General features: G+C 42.9%; 2 protein-coding genes across 7 annotated transcripts in view; both read right to left on the bottom strand.

The window, feature by feature from the left end:
• SRCAP (Snf2 related CREBBP activator protein) overlaps positions 1-22,047 on the bottom strand; it is a 39,451-nt gene extending 17,404 nt beyond the window's left edge. The window contains exons 1-19 of one of the 6 annotated variants that reach the window (XM_063301390.1): positions 21,837-22,047; positions 16,631-16,704; positions 11,658-11,902; positions 11,163-11,405; positions 10,552-10,737; positions 10,061-10,201; positions 9,202-9,418; positions 8,699-8,985; positions 8,319-8,409; positions 8,128-8,217; positions 7,607-7,762; positions 6,844-7,112; positions 6,587-6,764; positions 5,217-5,353; positions 1,521-1,690; positions 1,241-1,433; positions 988-1,124; positions 540-726; positions 215-384 (exon numbers count right to left, since the gene is read on the bottom strand). In XM_063301390.1, the coding sequence (XP_063157460.1) occupies positions 215-384; positions 540-726; positions 988-1,124; positions 1,241-1,433; positions 1,521-1,690; positions 5,217-5,353; positions 6,587-6,764; positions 6,844-7,112; positions 7,607-7,762; positions 8,128-8,217; positions 8,319-8,409; positions 8,699-8,985; positions 9,202-9,418; positions 10,061-10,201; positions 10,552-10,737; positions 11,163-11,405; positions 11,658-11,714 (2,909 nt within the window). In that variant the 5' untranslated portion in view covers positions 11,715-11,902; positions 16,631-16,704; positions 21,837-22,047. Of the gene's footprint in view, positions 1-214; positions 385-539; positions 727-987; positions 1,125-1,240; positions 1,434-1,520; positions 1,691-5,216; positions 5,354-6,586; positions 6,765-6,843; positions 7,113-7,606; positions 7,763-8,127; positions 8,218-8,318; positions 8,410-8,698; positions 8,986-9,201; positions 9,419-10,060; positions 10,202-10,551; positions 10,738-11,162; positions 11,406-11,657; positions 11,903-16,630; positions 16,705-17,112; positions 17,202-21,743; positions 21,805-21,836 lie in introns of those variants that run through there. The other 5 variants (XM_063301391.1, XM_063301386.1, XM_063301387.1 and 2 more) reach the window with 5 other exon arrangements.
• On the bottom strand, positions 17,323-21,314 carry LOC134495752 (uncharacterized). Its single transcript, XM_063301393.1, has 2 exons — positions 19,530-21,314; positions 17,323-19,427 (listed from the first exon to the last, which is right to left on the bottom strand). The coding sequence occupies exons 1-2, from the start codon at positions 20,965-20,967 to the stop codon at positions 17,323-17,325; spliced, it is 3,543 nt and encodes a 1,180-aa protein (XP_063157463.1). The 5' UTR covers positions 20,968-21,314.
• Positions 22,048-25,657: the final 3,610 nt, after the last annotated feature.

Below are 25,657 nucleotides of genomic sequence, written 5' to 3'. Positions count from 1 at the left end.
TATTCTGCCGCATAATTGCCACTAAAAAGAATCTCTTCCCAATACAAACCTTTTCTTTAGGCCAGAAAACCTCAAATCCTCTAGACCTGGCAAGTTTCTGGCCACAAGAAAATGCTTGCAAATGCCTTGCTAAAATATTAACAGCAACAGTGCTACCCAGACATGAAGCCACTAACTAATCTGCCTCTTGAGAAGTGAGAGGAATTACACATACCTGTTCACTTTCATTTTGACTGGCTTGGGCCTGGGAGGAGGGTCTGGGGACTCAGCAATCTCCTCAATCATTTTCCTTGTCACCTTCCATTTGGGCAGGAACGTGTCTGTTTCGTAACGGGACACGGAGCCTTCCAAATTGATCAGATCGAAAATGCCCAAGTCCACATGCTATAAGAGGTTAAGGTCCACATGCAATAAATTCAGGATGCTTTATTCTATTTACACATCCCTCTTGTCTCAAAAACAGCTGTCGTCCATCCACCCAGATACCCCTAAATGGAGCAATCCCACCCTTCCAAAAGATCAGAAGGGGAGGCACCTGCCTTGAAAGGGTCGTTATCAAGGGCATGCAAGACGAGGGAGGCGGTGTCGAAGCAGATGCCCTCTGTGATAAATGGCGAGTGGATGGGCCGCGGGTCAAAAAGATTGGGGTGATTGCAGACCTTGCGGAGTTGCATCAGGATGTTGATGACACTCATGAAGTGCCCTGTTGCCAACGTCTCCTTGGTGCTGAAAGGGGGACAGCCACACATAATCAGCTAGGCCAAGGAACATAACAATAAATCTCAAAAGTCATAAACAGTGGCTGCACAGGGGTGTGAAACTGGAAAAACAAAAGCTAGAGAGCCACCACAGTCCATATTCCTTTCTCTCAATGACCAGCCTACATGTTTTGGGAGGCCCGGACCATTAACTAACAAGTTTCTCACAAAACCCAAGAAGCCTGGCACCACTTCCTCTGCCACTTCCCGGTTAGCTTTCTGTACTCACGTCGCCTGGGCCATGAAGTCATCATAAAGGTAACGCTGGCGCTTGGAAAGGCGGCACTTGATGACGTGCTCGTATTTCTTTGGCATTTGCTTCTCTACATCCACTTTTACCCTTCGCAAGAGAAAGGGACGCAGCACCTGTTGCGAAAATGACAAGGAAGACACGTTCAGCTCCAGATCTTCCCTGTCAGGTAAGTCGATCTGTCCACTTTCAACAGTCCCTTCCAAAGACCCTCTTCTCCCACGATGCTCACCTTGTGCAGTCTTTTGACTAAATTCTCATTGTACTCCTGGCTGCCCTCAATCATGCCTGTCAGTGGGTTGGAAAACCACTCCTTGAACTCACGGTGTGACTGGAAGACGTGGGGCATCAGGAAGTGCATGAGGGACCACAGCTCCATTAAGCTGTTCTGGAGGGGAGTCCCAGTCAGCAGGAGCCGCCTCTGGCTGGAACCCAAATAAGACACCGCTTTGAGAACTTCTGAAGAGAAGGTGCTTCTGCTCAATGCTGAGGGCAGCACTGTATCTCCTCACCTGTTGAAGTTGAGCAAGGACTGCCAGCGCTGGGATTTGAAGTTCTTGATATTCTGAGCCTCGTCCAGGATCAGGTATTTCCAGTTCTTGCGCCGAAAGGCCTGGTGATCCTGCAACACCAACTTGTAAGAGGTGATGCAGATGTGGAAGGCATTGGGCTTGGTCCAACCCTAAAGGGAGTTGTAAAGGAGTTGCAACAAGACCAGTAAGAGAGATTCCGTGTTAACTGCCTGCTACTCTTCTTTCAGTAGAAACATTTAAATGCGAAGTTGTCCCTCAAGCCAACGATCTACAGTATAAATAAAAATTCTGTTCCTAGGTCCACCACTACAGCATAATACAACCTTCTCTCTATACATTGCCCACAGGTTCAAGCGCGCCTGCTGTTTCTAGAACCTTAACACATGGTTCCGAGACGGCACAGAGGCAATGCCCAATCCCACAGATGTTTTTTCCTGCTTTAATTACTAGGAAACAGCATTAACACGAACATTTTCCTATTTGTCCTGCATTTAGTATATGTATAAATACCAAATGCTGGACACACAGAATGATGGAGCAGACGAACCCCTGGTTGAGATCTCTTAAAGTATCCGAAAATAAAATTAACGGATCAAATTATAAACTGGATGCCTCGTAGTAAAATGTAGTAAAACGCCTATCCCATTTTACTACACAGCCGAACGTTCTTGAACATGCAGCCCTCTAAAAAACGATGCAAACTCCCTTTCTCGGTTTGCATTAATGCAATTTAAAAAAACAAATGGTATTAAGAATTTTATTTATCTGTAGGTATTAAGGATCAATAATACTTTTTTAATGGCTGTTCTTTAGGCAAAGATATATATGCTACTATCTTTTTTCCTAATACCACCCCAGGAAACATTGCAAAATAGGCAAGAAATTCTTATATATTTCAAATTACAGGCAAAACAAGAACAATTACCACTACAAATTAGAATTATTTGCTTTTTCCTGTATTTCATATTCCAAACTACATATTGACTTTATACAAAATCATCTGGAAATATTTTAAAACATTTCTTGTAATCTGGATTGAAATTCTGACCAATAAATCTTTCCCGAGAACCAGAGTGGTGTAGGGGTTCGAGCTTTGGACTGGCACCAGGAAACTCAGGTTACAGTCCTCAACTCCAGAAGTTCACCAGGTACCTTGGGTCAATTACACACTCAGTCTAACCTACCTCACATAATTGTTGTGGGAAAAAATAGGAGAAGGAAATTCTATGCAAACTACCTTGACCTCCTAGTGATATAATAAACTGGTGTATCTAGTTAAATGATTAAATAAGAAAGTATGATGCAAAGCACTAGTCTCCAGCATAACCTTATTCGCAAGAGGCCTAAACAGACATTTTTAAAAAGTGTAACAGAAGAGGGGTACAGCCAATTACTCTGCCTGGCAGCATACTTGTTCAGAAGTAAGAGGTATGCTGGGGCAAAAGAGGGGACCCTGGGGGACTGAACGGTAGGGGTGATAACATCACCAGTTTATCCTCTGGTAAATGTCTGACTTGCCACACCACTGTGGCAGTCATTTTGTGGACTGACAGTTCACCCATAGCAACCATCTTGTGACAACACCCATGAGATGCTTATACAATTTTTGCCTACAAAAATGGTGCTGCTGGAGTTGGGGTGGAGTTGCAGCATGTGTGGAGGGCCACTAGTTCTCTATATTTAATTTATAAGGCAATTTAGCTGGAGTAAAATGGCACATTACTACCTCAAGGATTATCACTTTCAGGAAGATATAACTGAGGTTGAACACGTTATTTTAGCTAGCACATCTAGCTGTATTTCCTGTAGTCCTTGGACCATTCAGCACTCTGATTTTTTTTCGGTAGTCAGGAAAAAACCCAATAAAAGCATAGGAAACTGGGAATATCTCTTCCAAGTGCTTTCTAAAAGATCTGCAAACCTAGCAAGACTTATTACTATTATTACTATTTTTTTGGTTTTACTGCTTTTGTTTTATCATTTGTATATATTGTTTTTATCCTTGGATTGTGAGCTGCCAACAAGATGGGCTGCCATATAAATGTTTTAAATAATATAAATATAAATGCCTTGAATCAAATTCCATTATTTGCAGGTATTGGTATTAGCTGCTCTAATTTCTTAAAGGTAAAAGGTAAAGGTTTCCCTTGACGTAAAGTCCAGTTGTGTCTGACTCTAGGGGGCGGTGCTCATCTCCGTTTCTAAGCCTTAGAGCCGGCGTTGTCCGTAGACACTTTTCCGGGTCATGTGGCCAGCATGACGACACGGAACGCCGTTACCTTCCCTGCATAATCTCAAGATGGTGGTCTGCCCATTGGTGATTCAAAAACGCTCCTTAGTTGGACTCAATGGCATAAATAGTACCTTCTAACCCTATGATTCTGTAGTTCCTTCCCCACTCTTAATGCTTTCACTCATCCACCACTCTTTCATCCATTTAGGAATAGGAATATTCCCTAACCCCAACTAAGAACTACCAGCTTCCTGTTCTCAAAAGCCTTTTTTAAGGAAGGGGATTGTGCCCTACAAAGTGGAAGCTGATTCATCAGAAGAGAGTGACACATCATACAGGAGTTACATGCTGCTATGCTATCATTTAGTACACCTTGTGATCTAGTGAAGAAAGCATGGTTAAAAAAAACCATGGAGAAATACATACTATAAAACCAGCCAGGGAATTCAGCTAAGTGACAATGTTCAGGAAATAACTTAATATTTACATTCACTGAGGAATACCACTCTAATATTTGCCAGTTTAAATGAAAAAACCTATTAGGTTTAACACCTCCTCCAAACTACTTTTCCTTTAACTATACCAGTGAATGCACTGTACAGTATGTGTAAATGTGCATTAAAGCATTAAATTCTAGAACTACAATCCTGTTTATACCTAAAAGAGCAATAAGTAATTATATATAGTCCCCAGATTCATGCATTATAAAACACCTACTATATGCTATATAACTATTTTCTGGATTGTCTGGACATCATTCTTCCTAAATTTTCATTCCTTCTCTAAATCCAGAAGTGGCAAGATTTGAATTCTTTTACATGTACTTTAATTTTGTAGTGAACCCCTGAGATCTTAACTATTAAGGTCAAGTACAAAAGAGTTACAAGTGGAGATTCCTGACTACATTTTGACTACAGGAATTTGGTTTTAGTATCTGTACTGAATGGAGCCCATAGTCATTTCACCCAAATATCCATTTCTAGCTACGCAAAGTATTGTGTCACTTCAGCAGCCTATTACATTGGAAAAAAATCATGTTGTTGCTATTGTTAAAGTGGAGGCAGAAATTCTTTCTGATCTTCTGTTAACCATACTAAGATCTATTGGTACTTTCTGACTTACCTCCTGCTCAACTCTGATTTAATGTATGTATTAGCATGTAATTAATACATCAAATCTGTATTAGTTCATGCATGCTGTCCAACATAACAGTAACAGAATCTAGTGTCTCATCTGCTAGACTAGCTATTATTTTAAAATCTATTTAAAAACATTTAGAGATCAAGGATCTCTAAAACTCAAGGATCCCACAGAACTGAGAATTTACTGGAGAGGCATGTATTTAATTTAAAGTCTTCTAAAGTTAAAAAAGGCAACCTTCTTATGTGTAACTGAAGAACATGAAAGTTCAAAACCAGCTGCAAGTGCTTGAAAACCCTCACCTGTCGCTTCAGCTTACGCTCCTTCTGTGCCCCATAATATGTTAAAATCTTGAAACTGGGGCACCAGCGCTTGATCTCCATCTCCCAATTGAGCATCACACTGGTAGGAACGATGATCAAGTGAGGACCCCAACTGCCTGCAGGAGCCAACAAACATTGCACACCAACATGTTTATGCCTTTAAAGACAAAGGTGGGTTCTTCATCTTATTCCTCAGCCACACACGACCCCTGGATACATCCAGCTCTATCCCCAAAATGGCAGCACCATCACAAGCAGATCTTACAAGAAGAAGAAACATCAAACCTTCTTCCCAATTGCATTTATTAAGAACTGTCCAAGTGGGCTCTTTCAGGCTGCTGGATGGATGAACAAGCCTGCAGTGGCTCCGACCAGTGCCAGGTTCCATCTGAGAACCTTATGAGCAATTTGTGAGGCTTTTTAAGGCCGCTTAGACTCATGCTGGGCTTTGAGTCAATTCAAGCCATACCACAGCTGGGATGACCATAACACCACCTAATAACGTTCATTTGAATTAATCCCATATTTTGCCTCCTAAGGAAGCCAATATGGTTTTGGGAATTAGATGTGCTGCTATTTGAATGCCGGTTCCCTCCCCACCCTTTTAAGGGCCACTAAAGACTCTGGTATGCTAATTATCACTGAGATCATTAATACTTTTTGCAAAGGGAATTCCCCACCCACTAAAAAGGGCCACTGAGGTGGACCTACCTAAGAAACTATGTTTGGACCTGGTCAATTCAATGATTACTGGCCAGCATCCAATATTCCATATTTAATCAAGCTGGTGGAGAAGATAATGCATGACTGCTCCAAGAGTTATTGGATTAAGCTAACTATCTTGACCTTTTCAATTTGGGAAAACTGATGGATGGTCTTACTGGGAGAAAGATGGGGGAGTGCAGCCCTGTTAGTATCCTGCATCTCCTGGCAGCTTTAGACACCAGCAACTACAGTATTTTGTTGCAGTAGTTGAGGGGGCTGTGGTCTGGAGGCACTGCTTTGCGTTACTGCTTTGCAGTGGTTCTGCTTGTATCTTACCAAGTACTACCACCAAGTGATACTGGGGTACTTCTGTTTGACCCCACAGGAAGCATCCTGTAGGATTCTACAAATCGGTCCTTGTAGTGGTGTTATTTAACATCCATATGAAACCACTAGGAGGGATCAGTCACAGGTATGGAGGAACTAGCTTAGCTACATTACCAAGAGTGCCAGTGGACATTAGTACCTGATGTGACTTAGCACATCAGTTGTGGCTTTTTTTTTTTATAACGTGGAATCCATCTCCACTCCCTGATCTCCTTCCTGCCCAAATAATCAAGGCTCTCTCCAAGACTTTTACCCACCTTTTTCACAGGCCAGATGCGCCAACAAGGAAATTGTCTGGATTGTTTTGCCAAGCCCCATCTCATCAGCCAGAATACCATTGAGTTTCTTCTCATACATGGTAACCAGCCAATCAAGACCAATGTGCTGGTATTCTCGCAGCGTTCCACGCAACAGATAAGGAATTGGTGTCTTAACCTACAAGGGAGAAAGGTAATATAATTTGTCTGCTTTATTTCACTCCACCCCAAATCTGCTGACTCCAGAAATGACTCACCTGTGTAGTTGCCAAGGTATAGCCTTTCGGCTGCAGGCTCTCTGCTGCTGCTGCAATGTCAGTGATCTCTTTTTTTGGCCCTGGGGCTGGAGCTGAATCATTGTCTCCCTCTCCACCATTATCATCATCCTGCTTCAATAGGTATTCAACCCCAAAATCTTCCTCCTGGATTACTGAAGCTTCTCTCCCTTCCTCCTCAAGGGCATCCTCTTCTTCACTTTCGTCTTGTTCACTTTCTTCAGTCTCTTCTGTGGAATCTGGAGGCAAATCTGCAACATCAGGACAAAACTATACCACACAATCCTATCCCTATCAGACCAAATGTGCTCCGGACCCCAAGCCAAACAGCTGGCTGCTTTAAATCAATGAGTTACAATTGCTTAGAACATATATACTACTTTTTTATGTGAGAAATCACTTACTGCAGGCCCCAGTTTTCATTAAGAACAATCCAATGCATTGTTTTTAAACAAGCATTTTTGCAAAATTAGGTTATCAATTTGGAGAGCTAGGGTGAATGTTTGAACAGCTTAAAAATGTATTCAGCCTTTGAAACCAGACAAAAATAATCATTTACAGCAGGGATTGCAAAGTGCTTTTCTTCAGACACTGTCAAATTTCAACCCTCAATAGTCCTAACCAGCATAGACTATAATAAGAAATAACAACAGGTACAGTCCACGTTTTGTGGACTTCAGTTGTTCAACCCCAAGATATAACTGTAGTCATATGTTACAGGAGCCACTCCCTCCTCCTTCTATACCTGAGTGACTAGTGCTATCTTCCTCCTCTGATTCCTCCTCGTACTCTGAAGTGGTAGGCTCCAATGCCTCGGATGAAGTGTCTGAGGCTTCCACTTCGAAGTCCGAAGTATAAGCACCAGCATATTTCTGCAGCAACTCCTCCACGGGCAGTTCACCTGTTAAGACAAAAATAAAACCTCACATTGGGCCAATGAAATCTAAGGGGTTTGATTTCTCTAAACCTGCCTGCTGCTTTATGTTGAATCGGTCTTCCCTTTCTGGAGTGGTCAAGCTTTTGGGGGCACACTTTTTGGGGGAAGGAGAAGTACTCCAAGACATACAATACCATGTTGGGGCAGGTGGTTACCCGGGCCCTGTCGTTTTAAGAAATTCTGGGAATGATTGTAATGGTTCACAGACCTAGCAAACATTCAGAAACACAGTTCAGTAACAGAGATTATGTGGGACTATGTTTTGTGGGACTATGGAATTCAACTCCTAATCCCCATTTGCTATCCCAAGCTACAATCTGCCTTCGAACCTTCCTTGGCCAGATCATCCAGTTCTTTGCTGTGATCCACATTTCCTTCCAACTTTTCTTCAGCATCGATTGTTTCCTCTTCATCTTCAGCTGAGAGAGAAAGGATTCCCTGTGTTACTGCATTCCAGTCCTAACCTCACCCCAGTACTCACTACATTCAGTCAACCCATGGCTCAGAACAGCATGCTTACCTTCTTCTTCATTGGCTGTAAACTCCTCATCCTCCTCATCAGGCTTCCAAGGTTTTTTATTCCTCTGAGTAACAGGCTTTGGTTTCTCCTGCTAAGTATGGGGGGAAAAAAGAGCTTCAAGAGACAGACAGCAACAGGAGCCCTTTGTATTCTATGGGCACGTGACAGAAGGACAGAACATCAAAATCTAAAAAGAGAGCCCCTTGATTTTTAAACTTTTATTTTACGCAGCATGTGTAATTGATGCTTGTTGCCAAATATCAATCGTGGGTGCCAGTTAAAGTATGACTGTCAAAATCAAGGGGTTGGATTCTTTTAATCACAGCCTACAAGTACAAAGCGTCCTACCTTCCCAGCCCAAGATTTGTCTTGAAGGGTACCTTTAGGGTTTCAGAGGTCTGACTTTCCTCCTGCTCAATTTCCTCTTCACTGTCACCCTCTTCTTCATCATCATTGTCAGAGCTGGAGGCACAAGGAGAGACACTGAAGGAGTTTTCTAAGATTTGGGGTGGCAACGTCTGCAGTAGCTCCTCTAGGGGCAGCTCACTTTCCTGCTTCAGCAGCTCGACCTCCCGCAGCTGTGTTTCTGAATCATTCCCTTCCTGTTGCTCCTCAACTTCAATGGTCTCCTCATCATCTGACTCTTCATGGGGCTGGAAATCCCCATCTGCCAGAGAAGAAAGATCCACTGCATCTCCATTGGAATCACAAAACCACCTCTAGGCTTGTGAGTAGGGAACAGACATGGAAATCCCTACCCCGGGAAGTGAATACATTCCTAACGAAGCAAATGCCTTAAAGGGGAAGCTGAGGTTTGGGGCAGAAGCCCTACTAAGCGGGTCAGGAATTGGCAAGCTCAAGGAACCGAGCTGAGGTAACTGACCTTCATCCTCAATGAGCTGAGCAGGGGGCGGTGGGCTAGAAGCAGTAGAGCCAGCATGGGAGCCACTGGCCTTGCTGGGAACTGGAAGAGTCTCATTGAGGCTCTGGGTCAGCAAGTCGGAATATTTCTCTGTCTGGCCCACTATAAAATCCAGCTGCAAGTCCAGAGCTTTTTTCCGTTTCTCCTCCAGACGTGACTGCTGCTTGAATTGCACAACCTGAAGAAGAAGTTAAGAAATATCAAACTACATCTTCTGCAGAATATAATTCTGCTGGAATCTAGTCTTGAATTAAATTCATTCAAGACCCACAATGCACCTTCAATAGCATTATGCATCAATATAGCCATCCTTTCCTCTGCAACCATGAGAATACAAAAACTTGCTTGACTTCTTCATGCTGTTGAAAAGCACCTTGCTAATCAGCTAAAAAAAAAAGATGACCCCAATTTACTTAGGAGAAGAGCTCCAATGCAAAGTTAAACAGTGTAGGCCAGTGTGGTTTTGGACTTGGACTATACACTTATATGACCACGGGAGCATACTGAATGGCTAGTTGCTATCCCTCAATCCAGCCTTTCTCACGGAGTTGTTTTGGGGATAAAAATTAGGAGAAATCCCCATATGCACTGCCCTGAACTTTTGGAGGGAAGGTGGGATATAACTATAATAATAGCTAAAGTTAACACTGGTATAAAGGACCAGTTCTTTCATGCATAAATTTCTTACATCCTTTCTACATAAAAGAAAGAATAAATTCAATACGACTTGGAAAATGAGCTGGCATGCACTTGCCTATATATTTAGGCTAACAAGATGTACACATAAGTTCTCCTGACTCTGGACAAGGGCTTCACGCACCTTCTCCACATTGCTCCAGAACTGCTTGACCTCTTTGGCAATGGAGGAAGCAATACGGCGCAACTTGGCTTGCTCCTCTCGTTTGGCTCGTTCTTCTTTCTGCTTCTGTTCCTCATGGTGCCTGATCACCATGCGCACAACCTGTATGCAACAGAGGAAGAAGGCAGATCCCAATGACCAAAATCCATAACAGATGGCCAGGTCTTCCACCCTACCCTGGACTATATTTTAGGAAAGACTGGTTCCCTAGAAGTTTTGTAGAGGGAAATTTTATAGCCATATTGTGTACTATCTTGTTGAAACAGCACCAATTATGACACTTAGCTGCTAGGAAATACAGAACTCCAGAAATCCCACAGGAGCCATGAAACAGTTAAGAAGCATCCCATTAAACGGTATTTGCTTCTAAAACATACAAAGATAGGAATGGATGGACGCAAACCAGCTGAAAAAGTCTGGAGGCTGGACAGTTCAAAGATGCCGGAACCCACCTTCCTGGCAACACCCCTCTTCCAGCGACGCTCTTGAGCAAAGTCAGCAGAGAGCCATTGCATTTCCTCACAAAGATAATCCCAGTGCACTTTGGGCCGAATTGGCTCAGGCACCTTTGAAAGCCTTTTCAAAGACCAGAATCCCTCCTTCTTCATTTCTGCAATGCGATTCTCAATCTCTGCTTCCTAAAATAGAGTGTCCAAGTCAGGAAGTTCATTCACATGCTTCCTAAAAGCCCCCAGTGCTACCCTATTATCTTAGATTGCAGTTGTTGTTTTTAATTGTATGGCATAGCAGTTCAGTGTTCATGCTGCTTTTTCTTGCTGGGAGATTCTTGTGAGGTCCAGCAGCTAGACGTGTAGACTATTTAGCAGTGACAAGTCACGTTGCCCGGGGTGCACCACGAGGCGGCTAGTCTACATTGCACCGAGCTGGGCTGAGAGCGAGTGACTGGCCCAAGGTCACCCAGCCGGCTTTCATGCCTAAGGTGGGACTAGAACTCTCAGTCTCCTGGTTTCTAGCCCAGCATCTTAACCACTAGACCAAACTGGCTCAGATTGCAGATGCTAACACCCAACAGAAAGATGGCCAAAATGGCCCAGTGGCTTACATGCTTCGCCTGCTCAGCAATCTCTGCATGTGTCTTGTCCCACATGCTCGCAGGATCAGGGGAGATGTACATCCCCGATGATACAAGGGCTCTGTTCTGTGACTTGGGACCATCAAAGCTTAAGTGACTATCCAAAGAGGAGTCGTGGGTGAGATGTGATGGTGAGATGCTCCCGCTTGAGGCAGGTGAGCCTGAAGAGGCTGGTGACACTGGATTGCTGCCTGTCATTTTGTCTGATGTAGTCTGATGGACACAAGGTAACAAGAGAAGGGAGGGAGGGAGAAAAGCAACAGCAAGGATTATCACGGTGGCCTTAATCATTAAACTATAGTAACTCCAGAAATAAGACTAGGTGAGGCTTCAGAGAAGACCTTCCTTTGGTTTGCCCCCAAAGCTGCTTCTTACAATGTGGCCCCCATTATCTTAACCATCATTCAAAATCCACAGTGATAGCCTTGGCTAATACAGAGGGATTTGCACATGGGTGCTTCTCACCTCCAACTCTACCTGTGCGTGCAGCATGTGGTGTTGTTGGGGAGGACTGCTCTGCATTTTAATTCGCTCTTGCTCTTTGCCTCTCGTCCCAATAGTTTCAATTGCGGTTGTAGTGCTGGCGTCCTGTTCCAGTGCATGCTGGGAACCGGCCTCATTCTGGTCAGCCAGCCACTGGGACGAGCCGTCCAGCTCCTGGGTTCCTTGGCAGCCCAGCCTGCGCTCGGGACTGCCTGACTCAGAATTAGCTGAAGAGATTCATGAACAGAAATCAGCACATGTGATTACAGCCAAAATCTACAAAATCTTTCAAGACTGATGCAAAAATCAAGAAGAGTTTTTTTTTTTAAGGAAGTACAATTAACCACATCAAAACAAACCAATATGCCTTCTGCCAACAGCATTTAACGTAACGGTAAGAAAAACTTCTAGGAAAAGTCTTGAAAAGGGAATATACTCTCTCTGAAAGACCAAATTCACTCTAGGGATTGTCCTAAATTTGAGAAAGGTTCTCTCTCCCAAAACATATTTTTACTTCTCTTTCAGTTTTTAGAAGGGCCCTTAAAAAAATCTGTATTTCAGTTTCTTCCATTTATTTAATTTGGCTGCCTGTTTCTGACTATATGACTGCTTTAAAAATCAATGATTATTACCGTGCTGCTATTCTATAGCTCTGAAAATTGTTCTAATGGTTTTGTTCACAGCTCACCACTTTCTCATCTCTACGTTTTTGCAAAAAGCAGCTGAGTATGTTATTATGATTTGAAATGTAACTACAACACAAAAATGGAATTTTGATACCACACCATCTTTTTCCAATGGAAATTTCCCAAGAAAATTTCTGTTTGCCCATTACGAGAAAATGTGCAGCTCCAAACTTGAGAGTGCCTACAACATGTCAGTATGTTTGTGTTAAGATTTATCAAATATATTTCCTGCCTTTTAGCTGCAATAGTTCCTAATATACTTTCCAGCATATCTCAGCAAGCAAAATCTAGTATGCGATATAGAAATAAATTGCATCTAACTCTGCTTTTAGGAAGGTAAGATAATCAAAAGTGTCTGTTTCCTGCAGCTTGTAGTTTAATATGGATAAAAGATTGGGTGACTTTGAGGAACAGGAGACTATTGGAATTAGAAGGGCATGATGTGAGATTTGGGTGGCACAGCTATTTATGGTATGATAAAGGTTAATGTAGATTTTAAAAATAATTTTATTAGACGTGCCATATTAAGGGTATGGAATAAATATAAAGATAGGTTGTCTCTGAAATTCCTTTATGGTTGTCACCACAGGAAGCATTTTACAAAAGAGAAATTATAACTAAGCATAAATGGTTAACTTATGGTGACATGTTGTTTGTTTTTTCAGGGATTTGAGAGAATTTGATATCTGAAGGTTATACATGTCAACGGTTTTCATATGTTCAGTTATTAGAAAGATTTCAACTAGATAAAAGGACTTTTGACTTTGAATATGGTAAAACTGAATTTGAAGTTTTGAAGAACTCTGTACAAATGATAAACATGTTATTGCCAAGATGTATAAACTGTTATTGAAATTAGAAACAGAAGAGGAACAAGTCAAAGATTGTATGATAAAATGGGCTAAAAACTTTGGGCATAATATACAAATGGAATATGACGAATCACAAGCCAGAATTAAGATTGCCGGGAGAAATATCAACAACCTCAGATATGCGGACGATATCACCCTAATGGCAGAAAGCGAAGAGGAACTAAAGAGCCTCTTGATGAGAGTGAAAGAGGGAAGCGCAAAAGCTGGCTTGAAACCCAACATTAAAAAAAACTAAGATCATGGCATCTGGTCCCATCACTTCCTGGGAAATAGAAGGGGAAGAAATGGAAGCAGTGACAGATTTTATTTTCTTGGGCTCCAAGATCACTGCAGACGGTGACTGCAGCCATGAAATTAAAAGACGCTTGCTCCTTGGGAAGAAAGCTATGGCAAACCCAGACAGCGTATTAAAAAGCAGAGATATCATCTTGCTGACAAAGGTCCGTATAATCAAAGCTATGGTTTTCCCAGTAGTAATGTATGGCTGTGAGAGTTGGACCATAAGGCAGGCTGAGCACTGAAGAATTGATGCTTTCGAACTGTGGTGCTGGAGAAGAATCTTAAGAGTCCCTTGGACTGCAAGGAGGTCAAATCAGTCAATCCGACAGGAAATCAACCTTGACTGTTCATTGGAAGGACAGATACTGAAGCTGAAGCTCAAATACTTTGGCCACCTACTGCGAAGAGAGGACTCACTGGAAAAGACCCTGATGCTGGGAAAGACTGAAGGCAAAAGGAGAAGGGGACGGCCGAGGATGAGATGGTTAGATAGCATCACTGATGTAATGAACATGAATTTGAGTAAACTCTGGGAGACAGTGGAGGACAGGAAGGCCTGGCATGCTGTGGTCCATGGGGTCATGAAGGGTCAGACACAACAACAACAACATGTGGATGAATGAATTGAAATTTATACTGTGTTATAATCTTAAAGAGAATTTTTATAAAATGATGTCCCACTGGTATTTGTCACCAGATAAATTGTCTAAAATGTACAAAGGTACTTTGAATCTATGTTGGAAATGTGAACAAGAGGGGACCTTTTACCACCTTTGGTGGACATGCAAAAAAGTTAAAAAATTCTGGGATCAAATACATATTTTAATTCAAAAAATCTTAAAAGACTAATATACAATCAAAACCAGAGACTTTTCTTTTGGGACCTATGGAACTTTGTTCTTCTACAGTCAGGACCAGAAATATTGGAACAAGGATAACTGTTTTGGCATTTGGCCTCTGGACACCACCACACTGAAGCTGAAAGGAAACACACCCAGATGGGAGCGAAGTCAAGACTTTCAGCTGTAATTCAAGGGGTTTGACAAAGGTGGGGCATTAACCATTCAGGAAGTACAGCCACTGGCATACACCCCCCCCCATAGTTGGTGGCTGATAAGTAATGGAACGAATGGCTGACAAGCAGCTGCACGGCCAGGTGTGGCCTGTTTCCTGGGTACCCCATGACCAATCAAGCAGATAAAAGGCCTGGAGGTGGTTCTGAGTGTTACATTTGCATTTGGTAGCTGTTCATTGGAACTCTCAACATGAGGTCCAAAGAGGTGTCCATGCGAGTGAAGGAGGCCATCATTAGGCTGAGAAAACAAAATACACCCATCAGAGAGATAGCAAAAACATTGGGAGTGGCCAAAACAACAGTTTGGAACATCCTGAAAAAGAAGGAATTAACTGGCAAGCTCAGCAACAGCAAAAGGCCTGGAAGACCGTGGAAGACAACTAAAGTGGATGACCGCAGAATTCTGCTCATGGTGAAGAAGAACCGTTTCACAATATCTAGCCAGGTCAAGAATGCTCTTGAGGAGGTAGGCATGTCACTGTCAACATCTACAGTCAAGAGAGCTTTATGAATGCAAATACAGAGGCTTCACAACAAGGTGCAAATCACTAGTAACGCTCAAGAACAGAAAGGCCAGATTAGTCTTTGCCAGCAAACACCTACAGTAAAAAAAGCCTGCCCAGTTCTGGAATAAGATTCTTTGGACTGATGAAACCAAGATTAACTTGCACCAGAATGATGGGAAGAGAAAAGTATGGAGAAGGAAAGGAACAGCTCATGATACCACATCACCTGTCAAACATGGTGGAGGCAGTGTTATGGCATGGGCATGTATGGCTGCCAATGGAACTGGGTCACTGGTGTTCCTTGATGACCTGACTGCTGATAAAAGCAGCAGGATGAATTCTGAAGTGTACAGGGCTATACTTCCTGCTCAGATTCAGCCAAATGCTGCCAAACTGAGAGGACGCCGCTTCATATTGCAGATGGATAATGACCCAAAACATACAGCAAAAGCTACCCAAGAGTTTCTCAAGACAAAGTGGGATGTTCTTCAATGGCCAAGTCAGTCACCTGATCTCAACCCAACAGAGCATGCTTTTCACTTACTGAAGACAAGACTGAAGGCAGAAAGATCCACAAACAAGCAGCAGCTAAAGGCAGCTGCAGTAACGGCCTGGCAAAGCATCTCAAGGGAGGAAACTCAGCATTTGGGCATATCCATGGGTTCCAGACTTCAGGCAGTCACTGACTGCAAAGGATTTTCATCCAGGTATTAAAGGCGATCTTTATGTTTGTAATTATGTTGGTTTGTTCCATTACTTATGAGCCACCAACGATGGGTGTGTGTGTATGCCACTGGCTGTACTTCCTGAATGGTTAGTGCCCCACTTCTGTCAAACCCCTTGAATTACAGCTGAAAGTCCTGACTTCGCTCCCATCTGGGTGTGTTTCCTTTCAGCTTCAGTGTGGTGGTGTCCAGAGGCCAAATGCCAAAACAGTTATCCTTGTTCCAATATTTCGGGTCCTCACTGTATTTGGTAACAGCAGCAAGGCTTTTTTATATGCACAAAGATGGAAAGATCTGACACTACCTACAATGGAAGAATGGATGGTGAAGTTGACTGAGTTAGCTGAGATGGTGAAACTGACAGTTTTGATTAGAGAAAAGACACTGAGTAATTTTAATGCTACTTGGAAACCCCTTCTGGACTTTTTGTATGAAACAGAAAAAATGAAATCATGATTTCTGGATTTGATGATTAGATATAATAACGGACAATAGAAATAATGAAAGCTGCATTGTAAACTTAGAGTAAGAGTTTATGTAAATGCATACTTATATCTGTTGCAAAGAAAGTCAGGAGTCATTCTTTTTCTGTATTTTCTTTTTTTCTCTTATTTCTGCACTTTTGACTTTACTTTTTTTCTTTCTCCACTCTGTTTCTCTTCTTATTCTAATTACCATTCTTTCTTAGTTTTTAACTTTTTATCCTGAAAATCTAATAAAGTTTAATTTTTAAAAAGTGTTTGTTTCCTCAGCACTTTTATATAAATGCCGTTTCCATGTCCACAATACTTTTTTTAAATTTTCAGCTGTACCTGTTTGAGCTGAGAATTCCACTTGCTTTTCAGACTGCACTTCCAGGGTTTCGCTTTCCAGGGGAAGACTACTCCTGAAAAAAAATGGGTCAATCCAGGGCAGAGAACACGATGTTTTACAAATATTTGTTCCTTTAGCCTAAGTCTTGCTCCTCCTATTTTTTCCTAAACCCTCCTCAACAGCACTAGCAAAAGGCAATCCTGTTTCTCCATGACTGTAATGCAGACAGCACAGGAATAGCTTGACCACAGGTTGCAATGGAGGGTTTTAATGTAAGCACCAGCTACCAAATCCAAGCCTATAAGAAAAGGCAAGAACCTGTTTGGGGTGCTACTGAATATGCCAGAGACAATCCTCTCCCTTTTTGAAAGATTATAGTTACCATCCATTCACATCCACAAAGCCCAGATGATCCAAAACATCAATTTTCTCAATATCAATTTTTAATCCTGTTTCTTCTTTTCATTTTCTATGTACCCACCTTTGCTCCTGAAGTGTCAGTACTCTGCCTGTTACTTGTATCATTGTCTTGGTCTTTCTTCTTTCTCTATTTCTTTAGCAAATAACTACAAATCCATTCATGCTGAAGCTTTGCTATTAAATTTTACTGTTCTCTATACACTCTCCGCTTTTCCACTAACTCTTAAATAACCCAATATCCCTAAACCCATTGCATAATTTCTTTCACCAGTTACCTTTCACCCTTCTTTGACCTTGCTAACTCTTCAGTCAGCCTTTGTCCATCCACTTCCAAACCTGTTATTGTCTCACTTGCTACATGCTGTGCCATCTTAAACATTCTTCTTTCAACATGTCCCAGAATGGAACTCATCTTACTGGTGCTACTTGGAAAAGCACATGAGTCCTCAGCTAACTTCATCCCCCTTATGTGCAAACCAACTGGGCCTTCTCCCCACATAGCCAGTCTCATTGCATTGTACCTCTTGATTGCAATTCCCATCACCCCATCTCTCCAATCTTTTAATTCTTTTTTCCTTGTTAATAAACCAGGACTTTGCCTCTCAGTCATCAGTTCAGGACTCCCTTCTTTGTCATGAGCCTTATGACCTGTAACACCAAGCTTAGAGTATGCTGGTCTTGGCCTCAATACCTCATTCAGCCAATGCACATCTGTAGACTTGCTTGTAAGCCCAAACACCCTTCTTCTCATTCCAAAATGTAACAGTTCAGGACTCTGTGCTGCTGATTTTTTTGTACCCTCACCCATCACCATCATGTTAATTCTTTCTTTTATTTTTGCCTGAAGTGACCCTGAAGTACGCCCATGTCCGGGTCCTATGCCTGCAGTCGACCCAGAACTTCCTTGTGCTGCTGTATAATCCTGTGTCCATGGTCTACCAAGCCATGCCCTTGACAGTTCCTCTAGATGATGCCTTGCTACTTTATTAGCATTACTTTCTTCTGCTTCTTCCTTCCTTCCTTCCTGTTCCTGCCTGGATACCTCTGCCTGTTCTACTGCAGGCTTTTTTTCAATCTCCTCTAACTCAGGCACCTGCTGAACTTTCACCATCCTCTTCTCTGCCTCTGAAGAACAAGACATTCCTTCCCGCCCAATTCGGTAACCCATGAGGACCACTGCTTCACTTGACTTCCTTCTTACTCCAAAACGCCCCTGTTCAGCTGATCGAGTCTCTCTTTGTTCTGTCTTCAACTGCTTATGACCTTGTTTTATTGGTCTCTTTTGCTCAGCCTTTGTTAAGCCAGTCACAATCAATCCTGGAGCTATATGTGCCAACACACCATTATAGCCTCCTGCTGACCGAGTGGGCCCACGCCGTGTTACTGGAATTGGCCCTTGTCGCAGCCCTGCCAAGCCTAAAATTATTTTACCTTTCCTTTTGCGACTGTGTTCTTCACTTCCCATGGCAGTATGTTGCGACAGTGGTGATGGGGCCACTGAGAAACCCAATTTACCTAATTCTTCAGTGATCCTCATGCTTGTTTCTAATAATTGTACTTGATCTAAGCCCAATTCTGCAACATGTTCTTGACTCTGTTTAACCTCTTTCTTATCTGATCTGGATATCCCTTCTCCGGAGCCCACTCCAACTATCTTCTGAGTTGGTCCTTCCAGTTCTGGACTCCAAACTAAAATCTTTTCTTGAGAGGGTAATTTTTCTCCCACAGCATCTTGCTGGCGTAATGTCAAATTTTCATCACCTATGACAGCAATCTCTGCCTTTTCCTGAAATGGTCTCAGTCCTTCCATTACTTCATTCTGATTAATTGCTAATGCCACCTCTAATTCTCCAGTTTCCATTTTATCAATCATGCCAGCTGAAGCCAGCTCTTTGCTTTCCCTCTGATATAGTCCTACTTGTTCTGCTGGCCTCTGTTCTGGTTCTGTTAAATCTCCAACTTTCTCTTCAACCACCTCTGATTCCATTTTTTCTTTACTTGTCTTCTCCTGACTTTGCACAGGTATTTCCTCCACCACTATCTGAGGGATTTCTTCTTGTATTCTACTTATACTTTCTGGTGCTTCTGTTACTTCTCCTCCATGATCTAATGTCAATGCTACATCTTTCTCTGTAATTAACTGCTCTACAGTCTCCCCCTTTGCTTCAACGTTTAGTGCCATGTCCTCCTCTCCCATAAGTATTTCATTAATGCCCACCAAACTTTCAACCTTAACTTCAACTACTGGTAATGATACATCATCTTCTGCAGTCACCTTTGCAACAGTCTCTCTCTCTGCCTCCACAGCCGCTACCACATCTTCCTTTCCTGTTATCCCCTCACTTGTCTCCACCAAATCCTCAGTCTTATCTTCAACTGGAATTAATGTCACATCTTCTTCTGCTATCACCTTCCCAATAGCCTCTCTCTCTGCTTCCACAGCTCCTACCACATCTTTCTTGCTCATTACTACCTCACTTGTCTCCGTCACATCTTCTTCTGCAGTCCCTTCCCCAACTTTCTCCTCCTCTGTCTCTACAACTAGTGTGATATCCTCCCCTCCCATTACTACCTCACTTGTCTCCTGCAAATATTTAGCCTTACTTTCAACCACTGTTAATGTCACATCTCCTTCTGCAGTTAATTTTTGTTCCTCCACTGGTTCCACATATTTAACACTTTCTCCCTGACTTCCCTCAACCAACTCCTCAGCCTTTGTTTGATGCGGTGTTGACATGGCATCTTTCTCTTCAATTCCCATCTCTGCCTCTACCTGATCAACCTCTGGTCCTGGTGCTTTCCCAGCTTTCCCCTGACTCCGTGCTGATGGTACCTCTTCTTTCCCAGTCTCTTCAACCTGCATCTGATTTGCTTCCAAAAGCCTGGCTTCCTCCTCAACCATTGTTGCATCTCTCTCTGCGGTGATCTCCCCATCTTCCCTGAGATTCTCCAACACTTCCTCAGGTTTTCCCTGGCTTTCTACTGGTACCTCAGCTCCACCTGCAGTTAAACTGTCTGTCTCTCTCTGATCTACTTCAGCTATCTTCTTATCCTGATACTCTCCAAATGTCAACATTTCCCCTTTGATAATCTCTCCAGATTCTTCCTCATTTGGTACAACCAATACCCGAGTCTCTGCCTCATCCAAGGCTGAATCCCCAGCTTTGGTAAACAATTTATTTTGCTCCACACCTAATCCTACAGATTCTTCAGTCTCTCTCTGATATACTACTGAAGTTGCATCTCCTCCTAGAGCCATATTCTCTGTGTCACCTGTACTTAACATTTCCTCAGCTTTTCCCTGGCCAACTACAACTGCTACATTCTTTCCCTCTTCAGTCATCTCCAAACTGCCTCCTTGACCCAGTCTTGACAACTGATTATCCTCTATCTGATTCTCTGCAGTTTCAACAACCTCCTCTCCAGTCCGTCCCTCTGAATAGTTCCGGTCTAAAGCTAATACTTCAACCTTCTCCAATGCCATGCCTTCCCTATCAGTTGTCTCTTTAATCTTCTTCTCATCCAAGTTATGTTGATAATCATTCTTTTCTTCAGTATCTGGATGAACTTCTTTCTCTCTCTGATCCTGACCTGTGGAAACAACTTTCTTTCCATACATTTCTAGAAAAATTCCACCCTCTCCAACAATCCCTTCTTCCTCACGTTCCTTTATCTCCCACTGATCTATCCCATCTGGAGTCTTTTTTTCTGCTTCCCTGGCAGCTGGGCTCACAAATAAGCCAGTCTCTCTCTGATCTTGCCCCTCCAATTCCTCAGCTGTCTCTGGTAATGATTTTGCTGCCCCCTTGCTCACTTCACTGTTGGTTTTTTCCACCTTCCTCTCTGGGTTTGTCCCCTCATTTCCAGCACTACCAGATTGATCTTCTTTATGTCCCTCTTCAGGCTCCATGTTCATATGTCTCTTTCCCTTCAGTTACTCTGCTTCTGGCAAACCTTTCTTCACCATTTGATGACATTCAGTAAATAGAGTCCCTCCAGTCCTAGCTTTATTCAACTATTATCCCAAACGACCGTGCACTCTAGGACCCTTAACCACCCAACGTCTTGAGACCCTAATCTCTTGCAATCGCTCTGGCCAGCCACCCTAAAGCTCCCCAAACTTGCAACCCTATGCTCTCTGACCCGATTCCCTGAACACACAGCTTGTAATCACGTTTCTTAAAACATGGCCCGTGGACTCTTTCTGTCTTTCTTTCTTTCTTTCCTTTCTTCAGCAAGTTCGCCACCGTTCGCTCCCTCCCCCCTCACTTTAACCCTTTGTCCCCTATCCCCGCCCACTTTCCCCCCTCGCCCCCTCCCGACGCCTCAAACCCCTCCCACCCACGCGCCCGTCCCCCCCCCGAGCCCCGTCCCCTCAAGATCCCCACCTGCCCCTCCCCCCACGCACAGAAGAAGCTGCGGCCGTTGGTTGGTCGGCCGGATTCGCGGCGCGCGCCAAGACGACGAGCTGCCGGGGGAAGGGGAGTTAAAGAGAACGACGGCGGCTGAAGTAATAATAATAGGCCGGCATCGGCAGCAGCCGTTGGCTGAAGAAGCGCGTGCGCTCTCTCATTGGCTTCCCGCTACTTCCCGCCCCACCACGCTCCGATAGCGCGCCCTCTAGAGGTAGGGGGAAAATGACCAGTAGGGGGGATGGGGAAAAAGGGCACGCGGGCGCTCTTGTTTCCTCACTTTTCCCTCCCGACTCGACGCAGAGTCGCGCACCGCTCCACAGAGGTGGGTGTGAGCGAGAGTAGTAGAGACCCGGCCGGTCCGCCATCTTACCTGGGTGGGAGGGGGGAGGAGTGAGGAGGGAGGGGAGGCGCCTCCTGCCCCGCCTCCTCCTGCCGCCACCTCAGCCCCAGCGCCGCCGCCTCGGTCGGATAGAATCTGCCGCCATCCGTGGCCCCTAGGCCGCTGCCGTTCGGCTTCTCCCTATGCGTGGCCCCCGCCGGTACCGCTCGGCACGTCGCTGACCCCTCCCACTCGGCTGTTAATCCCTAACCAGGCCCCGCCGAGGCAGACCCGACCCGCCGCGGCAAAATGGCGGCCGCCACCACCAAGCGCCAGGGCCAACCCCGTCCCTCCTCCCACTGCTCCCTCCGCCCGCCGGCCTCGGCGCAGAAGTCTCGCGAGAATTAAGGCTACGCGAGGGGGAGACGAGCGGCACGGGGGAAAACACTCAACCAGAAGGTGATTCATGCAGAGTGTTGAGGACTGACAGAGACCCCATGAAAGACTGCGGGGGAGGCAGGGTGGAAGGCGAAGCTTTTTGTAACAATCATACCAAGAACAGGGCGCGGGTCGATCAACCCGCGCGGAAAGGGCAGGGCCATGTGAGTGAAGGGCATGTTGGGAAACGAAGTCCCCAGGAATGCTGGGAGTTGCAGTCGCTCTTTTCCGTCCCCTCCGGAGGCATGAAAACAGGAGCGGGGGGGGGACTCTCTTGGGGGACCTTGTTCTGACTATTCGCTGAGCTGGCTGGCGCGACCATTCGAATTTCCCGAGTGTGTGCGCGTGTGCATGAGGGTGTAGGTCTACACAGACACACACACAAACGCACGTACGTACCCACGGCCTTTGCTGCATGACTGTCATTGAAGAAAAACAAAACTGTTGACATCTCTGTAAAACACATTTTACGGGCGGCCCGCAAATATTTTCCAAGTATCTTAACCTTCCAGAAGTTTTAGAGCGGAATGTTTCTGGCGGGAACTGCCAATTTAGGTTGCGAAAAGTAAGGTACAAAATGTTAAAATGCCGCAAGCTTCTTGCAACACTGAACATGTTTTGATTACAGCAAACTTCCACTGCATTGATTTTTTTCAACAAAAAAAGGGGATGGCGATCCGCATTAGGGACTATAAAACTCCAACGCTTGGAATGTTTACTGGCAACAAATTCTCAGTGTTGACTTTAAAAATATATCGTGCCAAAATCGGTATACGTTTTATCAAGAAAATTTATTGTTTCCACATTATAGGTAAAGCATCATGCTTTTAATATTTTAAGTTGCAGCCCTATACTTTGTAAGCCAGTGTTACAGAGTTCAAAAGGGCTTGCATCTAGGTAAAAATTAATAGTGTTGCACAGCTAAACTGTTTTTATGGTTATATGCAGTTATAATAAAAACTATACATTGTTTTAATGTGCTTCAGTGATTTTGAAAGGCACTTCCCATTTATTGGAGTATAATTTTATGTATAAGTATTTTATACATAGGAAGTACGGTAGTTTCAGTCATTCTATTTTGGTAGGTAATTTCTTGGACAGGTCCAACCCATGATGAATATTTTTACACCGTTTTTCAGGCCTACATCTGTGGCAATTTTCTGGATTAGAAAAGTAGCATTGGGGTTAGCACTGCCTCATAGGCTTCTTGAGGATTCCTGCATAGGCATTTCATTATTTTATAATCCACCTTTGTATCCAAAGGACATTTAAATTGTTTCATTAGGCTCTCCTAAACACATTCCAAGGGGAAAAAAATCTTTTCTCATGTTATTCCAACAGAACATTTGAGTTCATTATCTATCCTGAATAGTAATACTTTTATTGTGAACATAATTGTGAACTTAATGTTTGTGAAAACTTTTTCTACAGATACAGAACGAAGAACTTACTAAGTAGGATAAAACAGTGGCTAAATCCAAAATCTCCACAATGTAAACGCTATGGCAGGAAAAAAGGACTGCTTTGCTTGGTATTTCCATCAAAGCATATGCAAAAACAAATTCCTTAGGTTTTGAAGTATCTAATAGTCTTCGCTGAATATTTTAGCATGATTTGAATATTAGAATATATGATCAAAAAGTCTGTTAGGTATGAGTCAGTTTGAAACAATTGGGTTTGACCATGGCTCCAAGTTGGACTGCACCTCATCCATGTATTTATATGAAACTGGTAGCCTCCTACCAAACCAGACTATTTTTTCTCCTGCTGAAGTTTTTCTCGGTCAAACCCTACTGTTCCATTCACTTTCTAAATATGCCTTTGACAACAAAAATGTAACTCTTAATCCTACTGTGAATAGTAGTAGTAGTAGTAGTAGTAGTAATAATATCCTTCAAAGTGACTTTTTTTTCAGGACATTTTTATGTATTTTTATTTCAATCACAAAAAGATGCAAATGTTTTTTTAGTAGTATTTGCAGCCTGAAAGAAGCTACACCAAATAGAGACAATTTTTAGGACTGTATTAGGTCATGGGTCACAGAGAGGACCATTAGCAAAGATTTATAAGGTAATTTCGTGTGTACACACAAAAAAATAGACTAGACATATCGTTTTATCTAGTGAGAATTGTGTGAAGATGTTCTTGGTATTAAACACTTCCGAATTTTTTGACATACTTGAGTTAATTCCATTGATCCCAATAGCACTTTTACATGGAAATACGTAGGACTGCACTTGGTATTTGGGGGGGGGTGGTTCTGAAACATGCAAAATATGGAATTCAGATACATTTGATGATTGCGATCAGATCTTCTAGAAGCTTTTTGATAAAATTGTTATAGCTTGTGTTTGTTTTAGAATACTAATTCACCCAGTTTAGACTGGCTACAAAATGTTTGGTAAACTTTATGCATAAAAATAATGAAGATTATAGGAAAATAATTATTTTGGATGTTAAAAAGTATTTTTATGTCTACTACTGGAACTGTTGGCTCAAAATATTAAATGTATATTTTGATGTGTTAATCCAAATAATTTTGTACCATGGTAGGAGTGCATGTATTTTTCTTCTATTTCATTTTTTAAAATAAAATTATAAGTTGTGTGCACATGTGTATATACATGCCTAATAATTGAGATTTAGAAAAGCAAGGAAGATCGATGCTGAGGTCCCAGACATTTCAAGATTTAAAGGTGCATGGAAGCTTTTGCCACCAGACTGTTTATGAGAATAAAATTATTTAGGCCTATCCTAGATATATTTAAGTCCTTTTGATTTCTAGATTGGCAGTGGTAAAGGGGGAAAATGGGTTTTTTTTTTTTTTTACTGTTCCTTGTGAGTTAGCGTAGATTAGACTACATCTAATACATGGGGTATTGTACAAAAGGGTGTTTTGAACTAATTCCAGTGAGGCTCATCTCTGGCTTGTGCATAATTTCATTGCTGTCCACCACATTGCTGTGCTGATCTCACAGTAGGCTCTACTATTATGCAGATGGAACAAAGGATTTGGTGGGAAGTGGTGCACATCACCACCCAGCATATGTATTTGGAGCTAGAGGAAGTTGAAGGATGCGCCTGATGACAATTCCAGACTGGCTGCTTTGCTTTACAATTCAAAGTATCAGCATTAGAGACCTGGGGAGTGATTTGTCTTTATGAATACTTTTCAACGTTAGAAGTGTTTGTGCTAAGTTTGAAAGCTCAAGTGCAGCATCTAGCTGACCTTGGCTCATCCCAGAAAAACTAAGGAGTGTTGGACAGGGTTAGACCACCAGGAAACTAAAGGCTGTATGCTAGACTGAAAAGATTAAAAAACATGGAAGGGGGCAATGAGAAAAATTGTCCATATTATTACCAACAAAATTACATGGATGTGCCCATTTAATCTCCAGGAGCTGAGCTCAACTGAAAAAGTATTTTACCTTGAA

Source organism: Candoia aspera, chromosome 4, assembly GCF_035149785.1.
Source record: "Candoia aspera isolate rCanAsp1 chromosome 4, rCanAsp1.hap2, whole genome shotgun sequence".
Lineage (NCBI taxonomy): Eukaryota > Metazoa > Chordata > Lepidosauria > Squamata > Boidae > Candoia > Candoia aspera.
The sequence above is the reverse complement of the archived record's forward strand: the minus strand, read 5'-3'. Positions and strand labels throughout refer to the sequence as shown.

Bases quoted from the DNA above. Each gene is read 5' to 3' on its own strand.
- LOC134495752 (XM_063301393.1), bottom strand. From the start codon at position 20,967: ATGAACATGGAGCCTGAAGAGGGACATAAAGAAGATCAATCTGGTAGT. The intron at 19,428-19,529 runs GTGAGGTAGTAA...CATTAATTCCAG, and splicing joins AGAAGATGTGACGGAGACAA to TTGAAGATAAGACTGAGGAT.